General features: G+C 33.9%; 1 protein-coding gene across 1 annotated transcript in view; it reads left to right on the top strand.

Moving 5' to 3' along the window:
- Nucleotides 1-25,000, top strand: part of LOC135222551 (collagen alpha-2(IV) chain-like) — a 47,290-nt gene that overhangs the window by 11,657 nt on the left and 10,633 nt on the right. The window contains exons 2-4 of the mRNA XM_064260639.1: nucleotides 8,573-8,774; nucleotides 10,413-10,590; nucleotides 10,709-10,883. Of these exons, the coding sequence (XP_064116709.1) occupies nucleotides 8,573-8,774; nucleotides 10,413-10,590; nucleotides 10,709-10,883 (555 nt within the window). The remainder of the gene's footprint in view (nucleotides 1-8,572; nucleotides 8,775-10,412; nucleotides 10,591-10,708; nucleotides 10,884-25,000) is intronic.

Genomic DNA, 25,000 nt, shown 5'->3' with positions numbered 1-25,000 from the left:
GTCACGAATGGGACAAATTCCTCCCAGAGACCAGTTTTCTGACCTGTCTGCTTCTCCAATTCCCTACAGAGATTTCGACTTCTCGGCCGAAACGTGACATCTCTACCAGGTAGGTGTTTTTTTCTGTCTTTTTTTACAACCGAAACGACTTCGGGTAAAGGGACGATGCTACTACGATGTGCTGGGAAGGAAGACGTCCATTACTTAACTCCGGTATTCTGCAGTTATACCAATACAAGGGAGTTCCTGAATGATAAGGTAAGGTCAGTTGGACTAACAGAATTATCTGATCCGACAGCTCTTCAGAACATATAATGAGTGTCAGCTGACTTGCATGAGGACTAGCATTGTCAACTTACCACTTAATATAGAAGACACACGGAATTTACTTTGGAGAGAACAAAAGTGAAATCTTAGGGTAATGTCTAGAAGTCATTCACTTTGATCATGACACGGAAATGTCAAGATCCACGGTCCGATTTTAGAAGTTCTCTTTCCTTTGGCCCTTAATATATATGAGGAACGGAATCCATATTGGACTGGATTTCTTTTACATGTCCAGTACAGAAGCAAATGCCTATAGACTTTATCAAATCATCCGCTTAGCAAAGACAAAAGGTGAAGAAATGGCAAGAAGCTTTTTAAATTTTTTTTATTGATTTTTTTTAATAACGAATCACTTGTGACAAATTTGAAGAAATGGCAGTAGGTTTTCTTTTAATAACATATGACTTTCTACGGAGATTTGAACTGATCTAAGTAGATTATTATTTAAAGAAGCTCCTCTCAACTATAAAAAGAAACCAACATTGAATTGCCTTTACTTCTACTTGTTTTTTTAAGGAAAATATTAAATTTTCGACCGATTTCGAAACGTGGGGCGAACAAGACGATATTGTGTATAAAAAGATAGGACGCTTTTTACAAATGATTAAGTCCAGTTTTAATCATGTCAGACGCATCCAAAGGGCCTGTTAATAGTCCAGAAATTCTGGAAATAGTGTGAGTGATAGTTTTCTCGGGGGATAAAAATTTCGTTTTGGAAGCCTCTCAGATTAAGTGTCCTGGTCTTCCTGCTCGTGCATTTCCAGATCCTGATCCGGGTTTGCAGGTCCTGCTTGTAGATTTGCATTTCCCATGCAATGACATGCCCTGGGAATTATTGTCCATTATATATTCGTATTTAGTAATTAATTAATAACATGTTCACGTAATGTTTTGAATATCTGGCTTTGTTTAAAATAACAGGCATAATCTCAGGTCTTCCATTTAAACTAGAAGACAATTATGATTTTATGAGGAGGTGAAACAAGTGTCTGAAGAAAGAGACTCTGTCGAATTCATTCTTTCATTAATCCTACGTCTTTAACTGCCATCACTGGTTCATTGGAAAAAGAAAATTGTAAATTCTATTTTGAAACTCCATTATAACACATCTGCATGCACCATTTTCACATTATATCGATTTTGTCAGCATTTTCTCAGCTTTTGGGGGAAAATATCTATTAAATCTGTATAGACGTATCCTATATTAATCTGCGTTATAACGCATCTTATCTCGTCACTGTTCCATATTTTCTCCTATGGTAGTCCTTACTTTACATCCATAATTTTATTGTTGAGGTTCATAGGTACATGTTAACTGATCTAAATGCAGTGTGTTGATGCCCTTTATATAATAGAAATCTCAATTTAGCACAAATGAATCAGGACAGGAAACTTCCCAGTAAAATTAAAAACTACTGAAAGGAAAACTCACTTCCTAGTGAATCTTTATTAATCCACAGAGGAGCTTCTGTCTTTCCGCTGAATCAAATTGTCGACCTTTGGTTATGGTGGCAGTCGACGCAGGAAAAGTATCGAATTATATCTTTAAATTCTTCACTTGTCACGTCGTCTGCATTGAAGTACTTATGATGTTCTACACGTACATTGATCAAACTCTTCATACAATAAGTCTAGAAACTCTTACGGAATTTCGTCCTGATGGAAACGATTTGAAAAATCACATTTCAGGTGATTTGACCTTCCGAAACTCTTGCTTGTATAACTCATTCCTTTCTTAATATCTCTGCCGTATATTCTTTCTGTCTGTGCTTTTTTCACCACTTTCCTTCTTTCTTAGACGAAAGTCGCGAAGGAAAGGGATTTTTCCTTTCGAGAACATGAGAATCGAAAGTTGCCGGATCAACGGGTCCAAATAAATGTTTGGAAAAAGAATCACTAAACTTCCTAGGCGCCACAGTCCGGCAATGGATGAGGAGGAGACCTTCCCACCTCCCGTGAAGCTGCCTTTTCATTTCATCCCTCTCCCTCAAACTGCCCTCGACGACTCACAAACCTGAATCATCACTACGACATCCATTTTAGCTTTACTAACAGATTTGAATTAATGATCGTTTTGTCAGAGGAGAGCAGTTTTCTGAAAAAAAAACTACTGAGATGGCTTTGTCTGTCCGTCAGCACTTTTTCTGTCCGTCCTCAGATCTTAAAAACTACTCAGGATAGAAGGATGCAAACTGATATGTTGATCATCCACCCTATAATCATCAAACATACCACATTGCAGACCTCTAACATCAGCAGTTTTTATTTTATTTGAGATTAAATTTAGCCGTGGCTGAGAGTTTCATACAATATATTATACACTGTACAGAAAACTTGATTGGGTCAAAGAAATTTGGGGGCATTTTTTGCCTGTTTTTTTCATAATCTCGAAATCACGGATTACATGAATCAGTAAGAAAGCCTCGAATAATGATATAAGCTTACAAAATACTGTCTTCAAATTTTTTATTAATAGTAATCTCTAGTCTCTAGTAAAAGACATAAAGTAGAAATATAAAACTTGTTACGCTTTTCTCTTGGCAAAGTAGTGAGGGGAAGAAATGACATCCAGTTCAAGTTAATTTTATCTCCACTTCATTTTTAGTCATTATTTATTGTAAACAGAATTACCATTTTGCCAAAGTTCAAAGTTGCCACTTACTGTGGAAGTTTTTCTGGATGTGCCAGAGGCAAAAACATTACACAACGATGTCACATTCCTTCAAAAATTAACATATCAAAAATTAATATAAAGATAAAATAACTGACCTTTACTTCATTCCTATTCATCCCCTTACTTTTCATTTTTTTATCTTTTATTCAGCATCTTAATTTCACCATATTGAAACACGAAAGCCATTTGTTTATGCCCTCAATCGAGCTGCTTAGAATAGAATAGGATATAGAATTTAGGCCAAAGGCCAAGCGCTGGGACCTACGAGTTCATTCAGCGTTGCAAGGGAAATTGACAATATATGGTGTAACAGGAGCAAGGCTGGTAGTACGGTACGGTACGGAATGTTTTTCCGTACTTCGTACCTTGCTAAAATACCGTACCGTAATTTTGTACCATACCCTCAATCATTTTTCCGTACCGTACCGTCAATAATTTGTCCGTACCGTACAGTACGGTAAAGATAACGTACCGTAATCCCGTACCTTTATCGTACTATAAGTCAATAGTCACTAAAGAAAGAAAGAAAGAAATTCTTTTTTTTAGACTTTAAGATAAAAATAGTAATAGCTACTACTAGTAATGTCTAATCACAATAGAACAACAACAACTACTACTACTATTACTGCTGCTGTTGCTGCTAAGAATATTAGTAAATAATTTTTATTTTATTTTATTTTACTAGTTATTATTAATAATATCGTTCCCTCGTTTTCAACTTTATGTAATTGTGTACATATGTGTATGTATGTATACACACATACGCAGAGTTGCAGAGATTTGGTTACATGGATAACAATATAAAATAACAATATAAATTTATATACACGACATTCTAAAAAACAGTATTTCAGTCTACATTTTACCTCTCTCTCTCTCTCTCTCTCGACTCTCCTCTCTCCTCTCCTCTCTCTCTAGCTCTATATATATATATATATATATATATATATATATATATATATATATATATATATATATATATATATATATATATATATGCAGACAAGTTAGGAAATTCTCATAATATGGAGGAAATGCGAAGGTAAAGACGGGATGATAAATATAGTGGGGTCTTTAGTGGTGGGAGGTTGCAACCAACGTTCTTGGGAAGCTTGAATTTCAAGTCAGTGGCCCCTTTGGTGTGCTTGTTCCTTGCGAACAGTTTCATCTACTGATATATATAAAATGCATTAACAATAATGAAGAACAGATTACTTCACGCAAATCAGATGGGTAAAAACGAGAAACCGAAGAATAGGAGAACAAGAAGAGGGAAAGCAAGTTTCTGAGGAAGAGGAAAATCTCTCGGAATAAGGAAGAAAAAGAGACTTTTTCGAGGAAATACTTCTTTCTGGAGACGGGGGAAACTTCTGAGAAAAAAAGTTGCCAGTTTCAAATCAAACGGGGAATTTGACAAATGCGAAGACTACAATTATTTATCGATCGTAGTCTTAGTAATCTGAATTATAAACACTGATTCACTCTTGATGATGCTTGCTACCGTTTTTGTTTATTTATCCGTTCATTACGTTATGGCAACGTCCAAAGCTAACAGCATAGAATAGAATGTAGAATTTAAGCCAATGACCAAGCACTGGGACCTATGAGGTCATTCAACGCTGAAACGGATTTTGACAGTAAAAAGGTTTAAAATGTGTAACAAGCGTAAAGCCTCGCAGTTGCACCTTTAACAATTTGTTAGGAGAGGATGGAGAGCAAGATGGAAGTGAATATGGAACGGAGGTGCAGTAAAAGGAATAAAAGGGGTTGCAGCTAGGGTCTGAAGGGACACTACAACAAAACTCAAATAATGCCTACAGTGCACCACATTAGGTGCACTGACGGCACTACCCCACAACGGAGATCGAATTATTAGGTTAAAAAACTTGTCATAAATCTTTTAAAAAAATGTATTTTATACATATTTCTTATTGAGTGAAAATTGCAATTCTAAAATCAACTATTACGGGCAATGTTTCATATTCTCATTCTCAAGCTCAAATACCTAGAATGAAATAGTTCTGCGTCCGTTTTACGTCAAAGCATCGTCAAGTTCATCAATAGGTTGAGAGAATGATTAGGAAGGGAGTATCTCCATTTGACCTACGTTGAACTGACCGTCATTTATAATTCGGCGCTGAATCAACCAAAACAGGCGACGCAGTTCTCGTGTGATGTATAAAGAAAAGATGAATTAAATGATGATAGACCATTGTCTATTATCATTATCGTTATTATACGTACCTATTCTTGTTTCATTATATTTTGTCTTGATTTTCTCCTTATTGTAGTTTTCGTTTCCCTACTTCCCTTGGAACATAAAGGTTCTCAAAATGGAGTTACAAGATGGAAAGGAATCAGGAAACGGGTAAAATCTTGTTTCGTTTTTCCTCGGCTCAATAAACTGAATCTGTGGCGGCTGACGCATCAAATTTCATTCAGGAAACCAGGTTAATAACCAGCTGGAGAGGAAGGGATTATTATCAAGCCTCCTGGGCCTTAGGATTTTCTATTTCGTTCTCGACGTTACGTCCCTTCCTCTTATTTAATATCCCCACTTTTATTACAAGTGAAATTCTCTCTCTCTCTCTCTCTCTCTCTCTCTCTCTCTCTCTATCGTAGAAACGCGCACAAATCTAGAACTAAATGGTTAACGTTTTACAGTTGATTATGGCCAACAGCTAATTATACACACACACAAATAACCCCCTCCCCCCCCCACACACACACACATACATATATATATATATAAAATATATATATATATATATATATATATATATATATATATATATATATATATATATATATATATGTATGTATATATATACTCTCTACTCTCTCTCTCTCTCTCTCTCTCTCTCTCTCTCTCTCTCTCTCTCTCTCTCATCTCTCTCTCTATATATATATATATATATATATATTATATATATATATATATATATATATATATATATATATATATATATATATATATATATATATATATTATAGAAGAAAGTCGTTTTTTTTTATTGATGGACGAATGCTATCCATTTCAGGGACTGCGAGTCATAGTTTTTCTCAAATATCTTTCAAACTAATTATTTGATCGAAATGGTAGTTTGACACTATTTGTTAAGGCGTTTACTCTAGACTTACATGGCTGCTAAACATCGCCAACCTATTCATTTGGACGCCCTTTATCCCCATCCCATCCATCCCTACCTCCCTCCCTCCCCTTCGCCCCCCCCCCCTCCCTAAACCCAGGCCTGACAAGCCAAGGATATATTAACAGAAAACGTTGTGAAAAACTAACCAGTATTATGGTCATTACGTCAAGCTTCGCTATCCTTTTTATTATTAACTCACCTATTATATGCTGGTATTGAAGAATACCATGGAAAACGGTATTTTATTGCATATTGTAAATTACAGAGGTATTGGGGGGGGGGGGGGGGGGGGGGGAGAGAAAATTAGCGATACAGAAAGAGTGAGGGAAAGGGAAGAGATGGGGGATAGCGGGCGTTCGATTGTATAGACGAGTCCTGCTGACTCATGCGACTGTGCCTTTAAATGTCAAGTGTAACGCCTTAAAACTACCATTTGACAATGTACTATATTACCAAAAATTAGCGGGAGGTGTCTTGTACACAGTGTCAAAGTACCATTTTAATCATATAATTAGTTTCAAAATAATTAGTTTCAAACAATGACTCACAGTCCCCGAATGGATGGCAGTCTTTGAATATAACAGTTCCAACTTCTTATCAACTTCTTCTGGGTAAAAGTGCAATTGAAAATCAAGGAACTGAATGAGAAATAATCTTCAAAAGATATCGTATTGCCATCGGACTAATCTTCAATAAGTCTGTGGATTTTTGATGAGACACTGAAAGGAACCTGTGTCATGAAATCGTTCACCATTAATCTAAATAATAAAAATAAATATTTATTATAAGAAAAACTAATGCTAGTAATTTTCATGATGTTTAGTCACTCAGAATATACTACATCATGCTTTTATGTGATACTGGAACGCAGACAGACATGGAAGTGATTATGACAAAGACCTTTCTTTGTTAATCTCCTTTTTATAAAGGCAGGGCAGGAGAGCTATAGTCACTGAATAAAATATAATTTCATATGAGAGCAAGTGAAGGTTCTGACATTCTCGAAAGAGTTGAAGATTTATGTGAGTAGAGAGAAAACGGTTTCACTTCATATTAAATTATTTCTTGAATATTTTGCAAGATACTGGTATTGCCAGAGGATTACTATTAACTCAGTCTAATGAATTTATTTCTCAAAAGTCCCTTGAATTTTGAAATGGCCGGCGAGAGAGGAACTGAGTGGGGATAATCATCTCCGATGTCAATAGACTTTAAGACGGTAAGCTCTACTGCAATCTGATTAGGAGGGGACTGACAATATAGATTAGTTGGAAAAGGAGAGGAACAGGAGGACGAACAAGCAGAAAGGCGTTGACATGAGGTCATAGTGGTTGAAAAGGTTGATGTGAGAAGATTACTGATTATTCTGAAGATGAATGTTTTCCATGAATAACAAATTAATTTGAAATGTGTTACAATCTGAACTTTTGATGTTATATACATTAGTTATTAAATATTTTTGTTAAAAATGGTTGCTGCTTCAGCACTACTAATTTTGTAGAGAGTCTTCTCTATTTTTCTGATGACAGCACTGCACCAAAGGGCATGGTAGAATTCGGTTGAGTCATTTTCGGTGTTTATTATTGCTTATACAATGATCTCTCTCTCTCTCTCATCGTCTCTCTCTCTCGATCTCTCTCTCTCTCTATACTATCCTATCTCCAACGTGACGTTTTCGCCCAGATCTACAGGAAATTTTCCAGCGATGACTGCGGAGGGATTGAATTCCATTGGTTGTTGTTTGAGATTAAGCTGGCCTTATGCCATAACATTAAACAACGATGTCAAATTCCTTCAAAAATTAACATATCATAAATTAATATAAAGCTTAAATAACTGACTGGGACAGACACACTGTTCTCGGGGTAAAAAAAAAAAAATTCTTTCGCAAAGGAAGACAAATAGAACTGGAAAAGGTGTCCAATGAGAAACAGAGCAGAGGGGCATTACATTACTGTTGAATATAAATTAAAACTGATGTAGTTAACTAATGCGACCTATTGCCCATATTAGAGAACGAGTAAGGCACTACAACATAAAAGAAAATTGACCACTCAGTCAAAAATAGCTAAACAAATCAATGAAAGGACAAACAGAAGAAAACACTTGCAAAAATCACCGACAGACCCCAGGCAACTTGAAGTGACTATTTAAAACTTTACTCTCGACGCGACCTACGGTTACTTTTGCAATCGTCCCTTCTTGAGACATCAGTCATTTCGGGTAAATGAAACTGTCGCCTCCAGACGCTTCCTCGTCACAAAATAGAGATTCATGTTTACACTGAGATTAATCGCAGTTGCCCAGTCTTCACGTTTCAGGGTGACATTAATTAATGCAATATTCTTGCCGAATGGTAAATATTTTTTCTTCGCTCATATTCATTCTCGTACTTTTTCATTTTTTGTGTTTTATCCAGCATCCACTAATGGCACAAGTGAGAACCGACATCATATGGAAAATGAACACCTGGACCTCGCAGCGGGCAGAGAAAGGCCAAGGTCACGAGGGCGGGGCTACACAGGAGAAGCAGGGTCATTAAATGACCAAAGAAGCCTGGACACATATAAATACAGCTGGATTACATGTCCCGTCATTTTATGGATGCTTGGCAATGTGGAGTTTGTGTCCTAGAAAGCTTTTACCTGTTTTGAATATAGTTCTGCTAGATACCATCCAGTTTGAGTTCCTTTTAATAATTATACTAATACACATAAAATGCATATGTAATAAAGTTTATATGTATATACACACACACACACACAAACACACACGCACACACACACACACACACACACACACATATATATATTATATAATATATATATATATATATATATATTAATATATATATATATACATATATATATATATATATATATACTATATATATATATATATATATATCATATATATATATATAGATATACATATATATATACATATATATATATATATATATAATATATATATATATATATATATATATATATATATATATATATACATATATATATATATATATATATATATATATATATATATTCGTATATATAGTTTCACTAGTTTACAATATACATAGGCTTAGTCATTCAAATACGATTGTTGAAAAATCTGATGCATAGTAGCCATAGGCCTATGTCGACAAAGCTCATAGATATGAAGACAAATCATACAGTGATGATCTTTGAAGTATTATAATAAAACCCTTTAATCAAGTAAAAGGAAGAAAACTTCAGGTAATTTCTCTGACATAGCAGCAGTGCCCGAGTTGTTTGAAGCCTACAACAGAGTTGCCAAATAGTGCCAGATGTCACTATTATAAGCTGGATTCCGAAAGTTTTGAAGTATGTCGCAAAACATTTTTGAGTGACCGACAAAACAGTCAGGAGTGCTTGGTCAGTACCGAAAACTAGACCTATGATAATATACCAAAGAACTTTCACCAACAGCGACGGACCCAAAAAATTAAGTGGAATATAACTTAGCAAAAACCTTCGCGCCAGAAACTTCCATGCAGGCGACACTGACAGCTCCTTTCATGACATATAAGAGCCCACCATTTACAGTGAATAACGCTCAGGACTGGAATGAGGAATTCTGTCCTAGACAGATAACTATAAACGAGAACATCGAAGGAACATCTGACATACCTAAAAGATAACTGAAGAATTGTAAACAAACTGTAGCGCCAAATACTAAGATTTTATGTCGGCTTTGAACAAAGATGAAAAGGAATTCAACAGAAAATAGAAAATACCAACCAAAACGAATGGACTGAAACAGATTAAAATATTCTAGAACAAGAAGTCTTTTTGAAATTAATTCCAGCAAAATACAATCGTGGCTGACCATATATAACACTGACGAAAGCTGGAAAACATCCCAGACAGCAACAGAATAAGAGCGCCACCGATACCCGAGAATAATAGAGGCAATGTAAGGCGAGTTTCGCTTTCGCTTTAATGGAATACCGATCAGGAACACGTGGAGAGAGAGAGAGAGAGAGAGAGAGAGAGAGAGAGAGAGAGAGAGAGCCTAGAAAACACTGGTTAGCAATCTTACCTACCAGGCTTTCAATGACTGCTTTAGATTAAAAACACCTAATTCCATTCGTAATTGATTTTGAAAGTTTCCTCATTGTAAGCTGACGTCACATCACTGACGAGGCCTAGAGAAGAGATACAGTTTGAGTTATTGGATACTTGAATGAATTCACTATAACCAATGGAGTTTACGCGTGCTCTGTTTACATTTAGGCAAGATGAATGGAAACCCTACTGGAGACTTCAAATTATTTCCCTGGAAGCTTTTAGGGAGGTCGCCTTCACAGGAGTGGGAATGGAAGCTGGAATAAGAAAACAATTCTTGGGTTCATCACAAAATTTATTTCCATTGAATGTTTTCAGGAAGCCGTTCCTGGACGACGTCTACAAAGTAAAGAAACAAATACTTTCGTGGGAAAAAATTTTTTTCCGTCTCAATCTTCACATAAAAAAAGAAATAGTCATAAATAGCGAAGTGTTGAAACTTCTCGGCAATTTAAATTCCTTAGGTGCTGAACAGTTCTATGTATGTAGCTTCGTACTATGGCGACAATGATCTGTTAACTTGGACCGCTAATCGAGGGACAGATGAAGAGGCCCTGATGTCTGTGCATTCCATAGAAGTCAACTACTCCTCTGGCAGTAAATCTCCGGTGCCAAGTGATGTTTCTGACTCTATAAAAAGTATGAACCTCTAATACCATATCACTTCACCGTAGCACATTTTTACTACCGGGCTCCTAGTTTATACTTTTATATTGTTCTTTTGTCTGTCAATAGCTTCAGAGAGAGAGAGAGAGAAGAACTTTGTCTGTCAACAGCTTCTCTGAAAATTTCTCTCAAAAAAAGAAAAAAAAATATCCCGAGACAAACAAGGATATATAGTTATACTGCACTGTAAAAGTTTAATCGAATTTAGTTCAGTCGTCCTGGAGGTATAAGCATTTATTCTTGAAAAAACTAATTTATAAGAAAACAGGACAAAAATCATGCTTATTTTGTAACAGCTATGGAACTATTCCAGTTAGAAAGCTGATTTTTGCACTAAAACTACTTGACATGTCAGAAATATGCCCTGAAAGTAACAACATAATCAAATGACTAGAAATGTGTTCTCTATTAATAGATTTACCATCATTATGCACGAAAAAAAATTATTGCTTATCCTGTAATAACTTTCAAACTATTACAGTTAAAAAAGTAATTCTTGCACTAAAACTGTTTCGTCATATATGAAACATGCCCTGAAATTTACAATATAACCAAATCCATATGTTGATTTATGTTACCTAAAATTTGCATTTATATATATATATATATATATATATATATATATATATATATATATATATATATATATATATGTATATATATATATATATATATATACATATATATATATATACTATATATATATTATATATGATATATAATATATATAATATATATATATTATATATAATATTATATATATATCCATATATTTATATATCTATATATAATAATAATATATTAATACATATAATAATATATATATATCATTAAATATATAATGACTGGTAAAGGTGTTCTGTAACAACAGAATTCCATCTAATAAAAGGAGCCCATAAAAACACCAAAATGTAGAGAGAAAAGTACTATATTTCAGAGACTGCTGTCTCTCTCTTCAGGTATATGAATGAGAAAAGTTTACAGAAAAGGTGGTATTTATACAAGAGATTCGTCCACAAGTAAGCCAATTTAGGTCACCCCCGCTGATAATCTTCCTTTAATCTTCTTAAGCGTTGGTTGAATGAACACTGCGTCGACGATGTCTGATGTCCAATTCCCTTTTGAGATGTTCATTACCTGCTTCTCTTTTATTAAGGCCGATTCCATCATTTGACTCTTGTACCGGCAGTTGCTGCTATAAATTACACGTGACATATTCCAGTTTATTCTATGGTTATGTTCATTTATATGATTGAAAATAGCCGAGTTCTGTTGTCCATACCTAACTGACCGTTTGTGTTGTATTAATCTCTGGGGAAGTGATTTACCTGTAAATCCGATGTAAGATTGGTCACAGTCCTGGCATGGGATCTCATATACCCCCGAGTCTTTGGGCGATGTCTTTTGTTGGACGTTAATCAGGGATTTGGCTAAGGTATTTGGGTAGGTAATGCAAAAGGGTTGGATTTCCTAAGGGTGTGAGTAACTCTCTTAATCGTCTCCAGGTGGGGAATTTTTATTTTATTGTTGGGTGTGTCTCTGGTCTTGTCTTTAGGGGGTCGGTAGAAAATTACGTTTGCTTTTTGAATTGCTTTCTCAATTATATGGTCAGGATACTTTAAAGATGAGAGTTGCTTGCGAATTAGTTCAAATTCTTTTTCCAGGAAATCTGGGGAACAAATTCGTAAGGCTCTTAAGAATAGGTTGCTAGCTAGACTTATCTTGATAGTATTGTCATGATAGCTAAAGTAGTGAATATATGAAAGTGAGGACGTTGGTTTTCTGTATATGGTAAATTTGTATTATGTCGTGTCTCTGATTATTAAAACATCAAGAAAAGGAATTTTGTTCTGTTTCCCATTCAACTTTAAATTTGATGCTGGGCACTAATGCGTTTAATTTTGAGAGGAATTCATTAAAATTACCCCACTTATTATCCCAAAATGTTAGTATGTCATCCACGTATCTCATCCACAGCATGTTTTTGGGTTTTATTGCATTTATTACTGTAGTTTCAAAGTATTCCATGTACAGATTGGCTAAAATAGGACTTAAAGGACTACCCATACTACACCCGAATTTTTGCTTGTAGAATGATTCCCCGAATGAAAATACGTTATTAGATGCACATAATTCAACTAACTTTATTATTTTGTCAAGTGCCAAAGGGAAATGATCTGAATAGGGGGATAATTTTTCCCTTAAAAACTGAAGAACGTCCTGTACTGGTACTTTTGTGAATAGGGAGTCTACGTCAAGGCTTAAAAGTTTTATGTTGTGAAGTGGTATATGTGCTTCTCTGAATTTGTGACAAAAGTCTTCCGAATGTTTGATGTGACTGGGAGAAAAAGTGCCTAAAAAAGGAGAAAGGAGGCCAGCTAACCATTTAGAAATTTTGTAATTGAAAGCTCCGGCGCATGAAACGATGGGTCTGAATGGAAGATTGTCTTTGTGAGTTTTGGGAAGACCATAAAAGTAGGGTAATTTAGGATTAATTACTTTAAATTTCTCTAATAGTTCAATACTCTTTTTGTCTTGGCCAATTAATCTTACTTTCCGAAAAAATTCTGTGGGAACGTTCTGGAGGGGATTTTTCGTCAGTTTTTCGCAAGTATTTGTGTCGCTAAGGAGCTGGTTGATTTTGTCGAGGTAGAAGTCTTTGTCCATTATTACAATTTTGCCGTCTTTGTCGGATCTACTTATTATAACATCTGTTGTTACAGAACACCTTTACCAGTCATTGTCAGCCCATTATGGAATTCAACAGCCTTTCCACGATTCTTCACTCACTTCCAGAAGTCAAGCCAGTTTTCCGCAAGTTTGAAAAAGAACTGAACAGACTACACCGGCTGAAAAACCAAAAACACTTTTTGGAAGAATGCCTCAAAGAACAAGTACTTCCAAAAATGTACGGATTCGGGAGATGGACTCTGCAATCAAACCCCTTCCCTCTATCACACAAGATTTTCCTGGAAGAAAGAATCACCAATACGAGAAACGACATCTTCGTGCTACGCAGAGTGATATATGGAACTCAATCTAATCTTCGCCTCCTCACTACGGACCACGTATACAGGTATCTGATTTCATTCTGTTCCGACATTGCTGCCTATAATAGCGTGACTCATTCCAACAGACTTTTACGCAAGTTAAATAATCTAATAGATAATAGCGCATGGAATAATCTTGAACAACAAGACAAAGTTTTAAACTTATCCAACACCCCCCTTACTGTAAATCAACATTTAGTTTTAAATTTAGGCTTATCCTTTGCCCTAATGCCAGACCGCAAAAACAACTTAGACTTCATAGTGGCTTTTGATAAATTCATATCTGACAAAAACTACAGCCGTGAAGAGATATGTTTAAAAGGAGTGTTACTAAATGCTTTAACTGACCTTCATAAGAAATATCCTGTTCCCCGCAGATTCATGATAGCCATCCACTCGCTAAAAAAGTTAGATGTTAATAAGTAGATCCGACAAAGACGGCAAAATTGTAATAATGGACAAAGACTTCTACCTCGACAAAATCAACCAGCTCCTTAGCGACACAAATACTTACGAAAAACTGACGAAAAATCCCCTCCAGAACGTTCCCACAGAATTTTTTCGGAAAGTAAGATTAATTGGCCAAGACAAAAAGAGTATTGAACTATTAGAGAAATTTAAAGTAATTAATCCTAAATTACCCTACTTTTATGGTCTTCCCAAAACTCACAAAGACAATCTTCCATTCAGACCCATCGTTTCATGCGCCGGAGCTTTCAATTACAAAATTTCTAAATGGTTAGCTGGCCTCCTTTCTCCTTTTTTAGGCACTTTTTCTCCCAGTCACATCAAACATTCGGAAGACTTTTGTCACAAATTCAGAGAAGCACATATACCACTTCACAACATAAAACTTTTAAGCCTTGACGTAGACTCCCTATTCACAAAAGTACCAGTACAGGACGTTCTTCAGTTTTTAAGGGAAAAATTATCCCCCTATTCAGATCATTTCCCTTTGGCACTTGACAAAATAATAAAGTTAGTTGAATTATGTGCATCTAATAACGTATTTTCATTCGGGGAATCATTCTACAAGCAAAAATTCGGGTGTAGTATGGGTAGTCCTTTAAGTCCTATTTTAGCCAATCTGTACATGGAATACTTTGAAACTACAGTAATAAATGCAATAAAACCCAAAAACATGCTGTGGATGAGATACGTGGATGACATACTAACATTTGGGATAATAAGTGGGGTAATTTTAATGAATTCCTCTCAAAATTAAACGCATTAGTGCCCAGCATCAAATTTAAAGTTGAATGGGAAACAGACAACAAAATTCCTTTTCTTGATGTTTTAATAATCAGAGACACGACAGAATACAAATTTACCATATACAGAAAACCAACGTTCTCACTTTCATATATTCACTACTTTAGCTATCATGACAATACTATCAAGATAAGTCTAGCTAGCAACCTATTCTTAAGAGCCTTACGAATTTGTTCCCCAGATTTCCTGGAAAAAGAATTTGAACTAATTCGCAAGCAACTCTCATCTTTAAAGTATCCTGACCATATAATTGAGAAAGCAATTCAAAAAGCAAACGTAATTTTCTACCGACCCCCTAAAGACAAGACCAGAGACACACCCAACAATAAAATAAAAATTCCCCACCTGGAGACGATTAAGAGAGTTACTCACACCCTTGGGAAATCCAACCCTTTTGCATTTACCTACCCAAATACCTTAGCCAAATCCCTGATTAACGTCCAACAAAAGACATCGCCCAAAGACTCGGGGGTATATGAGATCCCATGCCAGGACTGTGACCAATCTTACATCGGATTTACAGGTAAATCACTTCCCCAGAGATTAATACAACACAAACGGTCAGTTAGGTATGGACAACAGAACTCGGCTATTTTCAATCATATAAATGAACATAACCATAGAATAAACTGGAATATGTCACGTGTAATTTATAGCAGCAACTGCCGGTACAAGAGTCAAATGATGGAATCGGCCTTAATAAAAGAGAAGCAGGTAATGAACATCTCAAAAGGGAATTGGACATCAGACATCGTCGACGCAGTGTTCATTCAACCAACGCTTAAGAAGATTAAAGGAAGATTATCAGCGGGGGTGACCTAAATTGGCTTACTTGTGGACGAATCTCTTGGTATAAATACCACCTTTTCTGTAAACTTTTCTCATTCATATACCTGAAGAGAGAGACAGCAGTCTCTGAAATATAGTACTTTTCTCTCTACATTTTGGTGTTTTTATGGGCTCCTTTTATTAGTATATATATGATATATATATATATATATATATATATATATATATATATATTTATATATATATATATATATATATATATATATATATAGATGTGTGTGTGTGTGTGTGTGTATATATATGAGTTCAAAGTATATTTCATAAAATTATTCATTGATATATGCTATCGATATAAAGATTTTATCAAAGCCTATAACAATGTGCTACCAGTGAAATGTTTTTTTCATAATCTATAAAAATAATACATGCTATCAAAATAACAGTTTGTTTTCATAACCTATAAAAAATAGCATATTTTCAGTGCAAAGCTTTTTTTCATACAAATTTATAAAGTTTTCCTCACAACCTATAAAAAATAGTATATGTTCAGTGCCAAGTTTTTTTTTCACAAATTATTATAAAAATAAATTCCCTAATAAAGTTGGGATGGAAAAGTCTGGCTACTAAGGCCAACACTTGGTAGTATTCTAGGAAACTTTGTTCTAGTCGTTCTATATTCACCCCAAAATTTTCTTTAGAACCTATAAAAATATATGCTATCATTAAAATGTTTTCTTCCTAACCTATCAAAATATTTCCTGTCAATTTAAAGTTTACCTATAAAAATATATCCTATCAATTTAAAGTTTTCTTCCTAACCTATAAAAATTTATGCTATCAATTTAGAATCTTCTTCCTAACCTATAAAAATGAATCCTATCAATTTAAAATTTTCTTCCTAACCTATAAAAAATATATGCTATCAATATAAACGAACTCCTCTCGTCCTGTTAAATGTAAGCACACACTATTTTTCCCAGAGCCTCGATTTGAAGGTATTTTTGAAAAGGAAGTCTGTTACAGTGGTCAAACTTTGCCGTAAAGTTTCCTGCTTTTTACAGCCACTATCAAGCCTCACTTTCCCGGTTTCATTGCCTCAAACGTTTAATGGGGCGCTCGGAGCAACAGATTCTCTGCAATTTTACGCATGGAAGCATTTTTAGCCTGTTTTCCATTCAAAACGTTCTGCAAAGTTTCCATTGACGGGTTTATTTATTATACATTCTATTCCGGTAATATATATGTATATATATATATATATATATATATATATATATATATATATATAATATATATATTATATATATATATATATATATATATATATATATATATATATATATATATATATATATATATGTGTTTTTTTTTAAAAAAATATATATATATATATATATCTATATCTATCTATCTCACTAATCTGCAATTCTTATTCTGATATCTTCAGATCACATTCCTATCATATCTCACTATATATATCTCTATATATAATCATATATTATATATATATACATATATACTATATATAATATATATATATAATATATAGATATATATATATATATATATATATTACTATATATATATATATATATATATAATATATATAATATCTATAAGATAATAATATATAGATATGGCAATTATATATATTATAATATATATATATATTATATATATTAGATATATATATATAATATATGTATATATATATAAGATATATATAATTATGTAATATATGTATATATTATAGATATATATAGATTATATTATAATTATTATCTAATACATAATATACTATATATATAATCTATATATTATATATATATATATATAGATATATATATATAATAATATATATATTATATATAATAGATATATATCTATATATATAATATAATATATCTTATATATTATAGATACTTCATAACTTGAGTATTATCGAGGGATTTTATAGTTTTCAGCATGATCACTAAAAAAAAAATGTTATCCTGGTGCATAATTACTCTCTTCGCCATTTCACTCTGCGATACTTACCGGCCAAAGGAGATAGAAAGGAAAAAAGATTTTACAATTAAACAGAATTAATTTCCTCCCAGCAACGAGAGACTAACGATGCCCTCCGTCAGGGGTCAGGCAAGTACCGGAAACAGGTGACGGAGCAAGCGCTCAGTTGAATTGGGAAGGGCTGTTGGGAATCGTTTATTTAGGAAAAATGGGACAGGTTGAGAGAAAAGGAATATACTCTCCTTATCAGCTTTATCCCTAGTCGGGGTAGCTGTTTTCAGTGAGCCTCCTTAAGCCGTTTCTGTCTTGAACGATTCATTTCGCAATCGTTTTTGGCAGATGTTTTACTGGAGGGTCTATTTCCTAACTTTAGCCCTCCCTATTTATCCGGACTTTAGACCGGCACTGAGTTGGGGTAGCTTACCCCTAACACCCCTCCAGCGGAAAGGTTTGAGGGAATCAAATATACATAAAATGTTTGTTGACTGAGCTGGGGGGAAGCAGGTACTAGAACTAGGAAGCAAAGGCAACTAAGGACCTCCTTTTGTGTAGTGTTGTTTAACGTTGCCTGAGAAAGTTTCGTGATACCGAATAATCTCAGAAGGACTGGCATCTTTCATTTGCGTGAAAATTCTTGTATACATAAAGGAGAACTTCTTATTAGTCAACACTGGATATATCTAGTACGATAAACTGCTGTCCATAGACAAGCCATATGCACCAAATCTTTACTAATCATTATCAAGCTGAGATGTGTTCATCTCGAGGTCCTGCAAACCACAATCCAAGTGAGTTCTTGTTAATGCGGAGTTTATAATATGACTTCTTCCATTCTCACTCTACCTGCACTGAGAAAGACTATTTCACCGCACCCCACACGCCGTAGTAATATCTATAGATATATGTTGCTGTTTACTTACAGAAATGAGATTTTTTCCTCTATCTTGTTAGTTTTCGAAGCCTTGCTTCCACCCAGATACTAGAAATGCATAGAAAATCTCCTCTCTCTCTCTCTCTCTTCGTCTTCTCTTCTTCTTTTCTTCCCCTGCCAAAAGTAATTGTTCCCGACCTTCCTCAACAACAAGAGCGGCGCTTTGATGAATACGTAGTTGCTCGCTGGGTCGATCTGTCATCCGCTGTCCAAAGAGAACTTTTCGTCTCCTAGTTATTCATGGAGGACATCAGCGTTCCCTCATTTTTCTAAGCGGTGGTCAGCTCTGGAATATTTCCTGCTTTTTTCAGAGGTACTCTGCTTATTTTGTGCATCCTCCGCTGTCTATGTTCATACTTGAAATTCTTCGAAGCAGTTAAAGTTAGCAGTGAGTGATCGCAAATCATTTCTGCAACGGGCAAATTTCGGTAAAATCGCAATAGCGTCCTGTTAACTGAAATGAAAGCTGTCGGGAATTATTATTTCATTATGTACAGACGTTATGGAAATATTGCCATATGCAGGTGCCAGATTATTTACCTAACAATAAATAACATTCCCTTTCAAAGGTGATATACTTGAAATAAATTACATTAGAGTTGAGTAGACTTATTCAACGTGTTAAAGATAATTATTTTGCAAAGTAAAGAAAATATATACCGATGGGTCCACGATTTCTAATTTTATTCTCAACTCTAGCTTCGTGACAGCATACCGAAGGATTTTGAAGTTGGCTTTGCTGCCGCTCGAGTCTTGACTCAACGTATCGTACTGCACTGGGGTGTTGTCATTTCGTCTCCTTCAGCCGATAAACAATACATGAAGGCGTTAACATTCCTTGAAAACGATGTTTAATTAAACTAATTTTGTCCTTTGATCAATAAAATAATTTGCATGACACATTTAGTGGGCCTAAATTAGACTTCTGATTTTCCCACACGATTAGCCTAGGTCTATTTTCAGCAGCATACTCTATCGGATACGTAATATTAATGAATATTTAAATCGACATATATATATATATATATATATATATATATATATATATATATATATATATATATATATATATATATTAATCTGCTTTATTTGATTATTCCCGTTATTCTTGTTTTATTAGCCATGTTCGCCTTTCTTCTTATCCTTTTCATAATTGCTTAACATAATTAACCCAGACCTTATTCAGTCTTATTTTTTATCGAATTCCTTGCACATCATCCTGTTTCATTTGGACACGTTGGAAAGCTGTGGGAGTCAAAACTGACGAAGACATTAGGAAAGGCTTACTTTCATTAAAGCTTTCTTATGATCAAAATAGAAATTAGTTCAAATTAGTTTCACATGTATACCTAGACCTACTACCATAAGCATATTATAAGTAGCTGAAAGGATAAGAAATATGAAAGGTGACGTTCTCGTTTAAGTCTATTTCATATGTTTTTTTTTTTTTTTTTTTTTTCCAAGTAAAACCTACTGCTTTAATCAAGGGTTGCTCTTTGACGGTTACATGGTGTAACACGAGTGTATGCACATATTTTGGGAATGAAAGATAAAGTTTCTTTCAACAGAAAATATTTTATAAACATCCATTTTAAGGCGCCCGTTGTCGGTGCGGTGAATTTTAAAATAACCGTTATCATTAGTGATGCTTTCACGAGATACGAGTTCGTCGGATCGAGTAACCTGAGATGGAGAAGAGAGCGGAGGTGGCGTATAGGAGTGATGGAAGGATTAGGCCTATTTTAATAAAGTATCTCCCAATGAAATGCATTCTTTAGCTTTTGAAGAAAAAAAAAATGCATGCATCATTGAAACTGTTTCCCTCCCTATCCGTGGTATTCACTGGCCACCGATAAAAAACAAAACAAAAAGAGTAAGCCTAACTGAATCTCTAATCCATCAAAGATAAGTTTGCTTATTCATTAGACAACTATCAAAGATTTCAAGTGTATATTTAAAAACCTCTTCCTCTCCATCTAAAGTATTCATCAGACACAGTCAAAAGCGTAGAGCTAATCATGATTCCTGGTTCAGCAATGTCGTGACGAGGCACTGGAATTCAAAATTCACAAAATGTTGCTCAGCAACATTTACACTACTGTATTGTCTTTCTCTCTTGTGGTGCTTCGAGGTGTTCCACCTCTAGGCCCATGTTCTAAATTTTGCCGTTCTTTAAATAATTTGATTTTCCTATATATGATTCTCTCCGGTTTATTAAGCTTTCTTGATATCTCTCCAACAGGAACTTGCACCGAATGCAGTGCAATAATTGTCTCTCGCTCATCTAGGGATGTTTCTTAGACCGATAAATGACACATTGACATTAGATTTCCGTACACATAACATCAAAAGCAATAGAGTGAGGTCGCCTGGTTCACACTGTTAGGATATGTTTTTTTTTTTTCTTTTTGGTTTTAAATTTGATAGCATTTTGTGAGATTCCAATGTTTTCTGTAAAATTTAACAAATGGAAAAGTTCAACTACCTTCAACTTAATATTGAAATGATAATTTAAGGACTATGTTTATGCGATACTACTATACTCTGTTTTTTTTCATCTGTCCATCCGCCAGTGGTGTTTTTGTATGGTAACACTGCGTCCCGGGCTTGAAATAGTTACGCTGTGTAAGTTTTAGGTAAATAAAGGATATCTGGTTGTACATTTGCAACTGAAAAGTGTTTTAATAATTTACTGTATGCGAATTACACCGTTAATATTCGAAATAGAATATTGTTATTATTGTCGAATGTAAGCTGCCTTTTCGGGGTGGCGAATGGAACAGCCAGACGCAAATTCCATCAAACAGATGCTAAACCAAGTTACGTCATATCGTATCTGGCTGAAACGCACTTTATAAAAATTAACAGTACATACTGATATACTTACGTATAATGAAGTAATACGTTGACATCTTGCCGTAGTGAACAGCGAGAGAAGCAATTTTCCCGCCACTGCGTCTGGCTGTTCCATTCGCCACCCCGAAAAGGGAGCTTACATTCAACAATAATAACAATAACCTATTTCGAATATTAATGGTGTAATTTGCATACAGTAAATTATTAAAACATTTTTCAGTTGCAAATGTACACCCAAATATCCTTTTATTTACCTAAAACTTACACGTAGCGTAACTATTTAAAGCCCGGGACGCAGTGTTACCATACAAAAACCCCACAGCCGGATGGACAGATGAAAAAAAATAGAGTATAGTGATAGGTGTCTCCTATCTATTTGGTAATGTATATCTATGGTTGTGATATGACGTTTTTTATTTGCTATATGGAAAATAGTTTTACACGATAACATAACATAATGTTCTAAAGATATCAGTGACTGTTTTTAACGTCATTACACATGATTTCTTCCATCTTTGAAAAGAAAAATAGATAAATAAGGCATGAATCGTGCGTCAGGCAGGTGAACGAAAAATTATGAAACTCTGCCAAGAGTTTTTTGGCCGACAGTACAATCACTCAAAAAACTTCTGCTACATATTTTGAAACTTTTCGGAGAACAGCTTATTATAGTGACTTCTGGCAGCTCAGCTGTAAGCGATTGAAATAGTATAATCTGGCCCTATCTGGCAACTCCGCAATAAGTGCTTGAAACAACTCAGACACTACTATTGCGCTAGAGAGATTAACTCCCGTTTCCCTTTAAACCGAGATTTTTTTTTTTTTTCTGCCATTGCGGTAATACGTTACGTGATGAAAGGATTCTACTATAATACTTCAACGGTCATCACTGTGTTTTTTCTTAAATATTTCATCTCCAAAAGCAATCACTACCTTTGTTTGATCGCCTTCATATGTGTGATCTTTGTAGACATAGGCCTACAACCATTACAAGTTGAATGTCTAGTCTTAGCAACATCAACAATTACGAATTCTATAAAAATCTGCAGGAATATTATTATTATGAATAATAGTTTACAAGAATGGTATTTTAATGACTAATCCATTGCTTAAGTACTGTAAATGAGTGAAACCTAATATTTTTTTTATTTAGGGGACATAAACACTAGATACAAAATAAATGTGTATTTTCATTGTTATACAACAAAATAAATATGTATCTTCGGTCTTATAAGTTAACAAGAAATATCTGCATTTACAATAACGGGAAAGGAAATGGATATATATATATATATATATATATATATATATATATATATATGTACATATATATATATATATATATATGAATAACTTGATCATGAAGTATATAAAACGTGATGCTATGTATAAATAAAGGTTTTTTGCCACGAAGGAAAAAATGAAAAAGCGAGATAGCCAAGTACTTTCGGTCCTGTTCGGACCCTTTACTGAGGCAAACTGATTTTACAAAGAACAACATAGTCAAAAGAAGGCTTAATATACAAACTGACACTACCAGATTAGCCATAAGGGCGATTTTCACTCTACAGAAAGGAGGAGCCGCCAGAGGCTAGCCACACCTTGAAGGATACACGCAGTAAACAAGTGATTCTTCCAGAAAACAGTACATTTTGAAAACAACACGGGAGCATATACAATTTAATATCATGAATTTTTACACAAATTTTCCCAACAAAAATTATTATTAATGAAAAGACGAAAGAAAATATAAATATATATATATCGAGCAAGAGAAAGAGGGAGAGAGAATATCGAACCAGAGAAGAGAGAGAGAGAGAGAGAGAGAAATAATAACTATATACATGTGGGACTAATTTATTAGTTGTTCATTTATTTTGAGGTCCTTCATAAACATCTTACAAATATGTGGGTCCAAATGGTACATTCCCAGACTAAGATTTAGGTTGTTTTTATTAGTGATTTGTATAATTGCCGATTCCAGTAAATTTCTTGAAACATAATCATTAGATCTAGCAATTACCGAGGTATCACCCCAATTAATACAATGAGATTTTTCACTCAGATGGATAAACAGTGCATTTGAAGTCTTTTCTAACTGAATACATATGTTGCTTTATACGTACACATAAATTTTTACTTGACTGACCAACGTAAAACAAAGGGCAATCCTTACAAAGAATTATGTGAATGATGTTGTTATTTGTTACGGGACTATTCTTAATTAGCATATCTTTAATGGTATTGTTATAAGAGAACACTACATTAACATTAAACGATTTAAATAATGGATGACACGCTGTACCGTCGCCAAGCGAGGCCCCTCTGGCAAGTACTGCACCAGAGGCAATAATAAAATGGCAGAGATGTGGAGAAACTGCCAGCTGAACATATATTTTCTGGGACTTGCTGTAAATCCGAGAGAGATAGCAGGCTCACAAGTCAGGGTGCAGATACCAACTGCCTGCAGCTTGGAAATCAGGTCTCAAGTCAACTCAGCAGAGCCAAAATATGGAGGGAGAAACAGGGAGGATTAGTCAACAAGACTACACAAAAATACCACTGGAGTGAGGAGACCCCTACTAACAAGAAGGCGAATTAACAATGAAGTTTACAGCCTTTTGAAATGAAAGAGGAACTTAAAAGCTAACCTAAGTAAGCTAATACATTATAAAAAATCCTAAGGCTTACTTACAATATATATATATATACATATACATATATATACATATATATATATATATATATATATATATATATATATATATATATATATATATATATATATATATATACATATATATATATATATATATATATATATATATACTATATAGATAGATCTATATATATACATATATATATACATATATAATATATATATATACTATATATATATTATTATCTATTATATATTATATATATATATATATATAGATATGTATCTATATATATATATATATATATATATATATATCTATATAGAGATATATATAGATATATATATAGTATATATATCTATATATATATATATCTTTATATATATCTATATATCTAATATATATATATATATATATATATATATATATATATATATATATATATGTATGTATATATATATATATAGATACATATATCAATATATATCATATATATATATATATATATATATATATATATGTGTG

This window comes from Macrobrachium nipponense, chromosome 3, assembly GCF_015104395.2.
Source record: "Macrobrachium nipponense isolate FS-2020 chromosome 3, ASM1510439v2, whole genome shotgun sequence".
Classification (NCBI taxonomy): domain Eukaryota; kingdom Metazoa; phylum Arthropoda; class Malacostraca; order Decapoda; family Palaemonidae; genus Macrobrachium; species Macrobrachium nipponense.
Note: the sequence above shows the minus strand (reverse complement) of the source record. Positions and strands in the feature narration are given on the sequence as shown.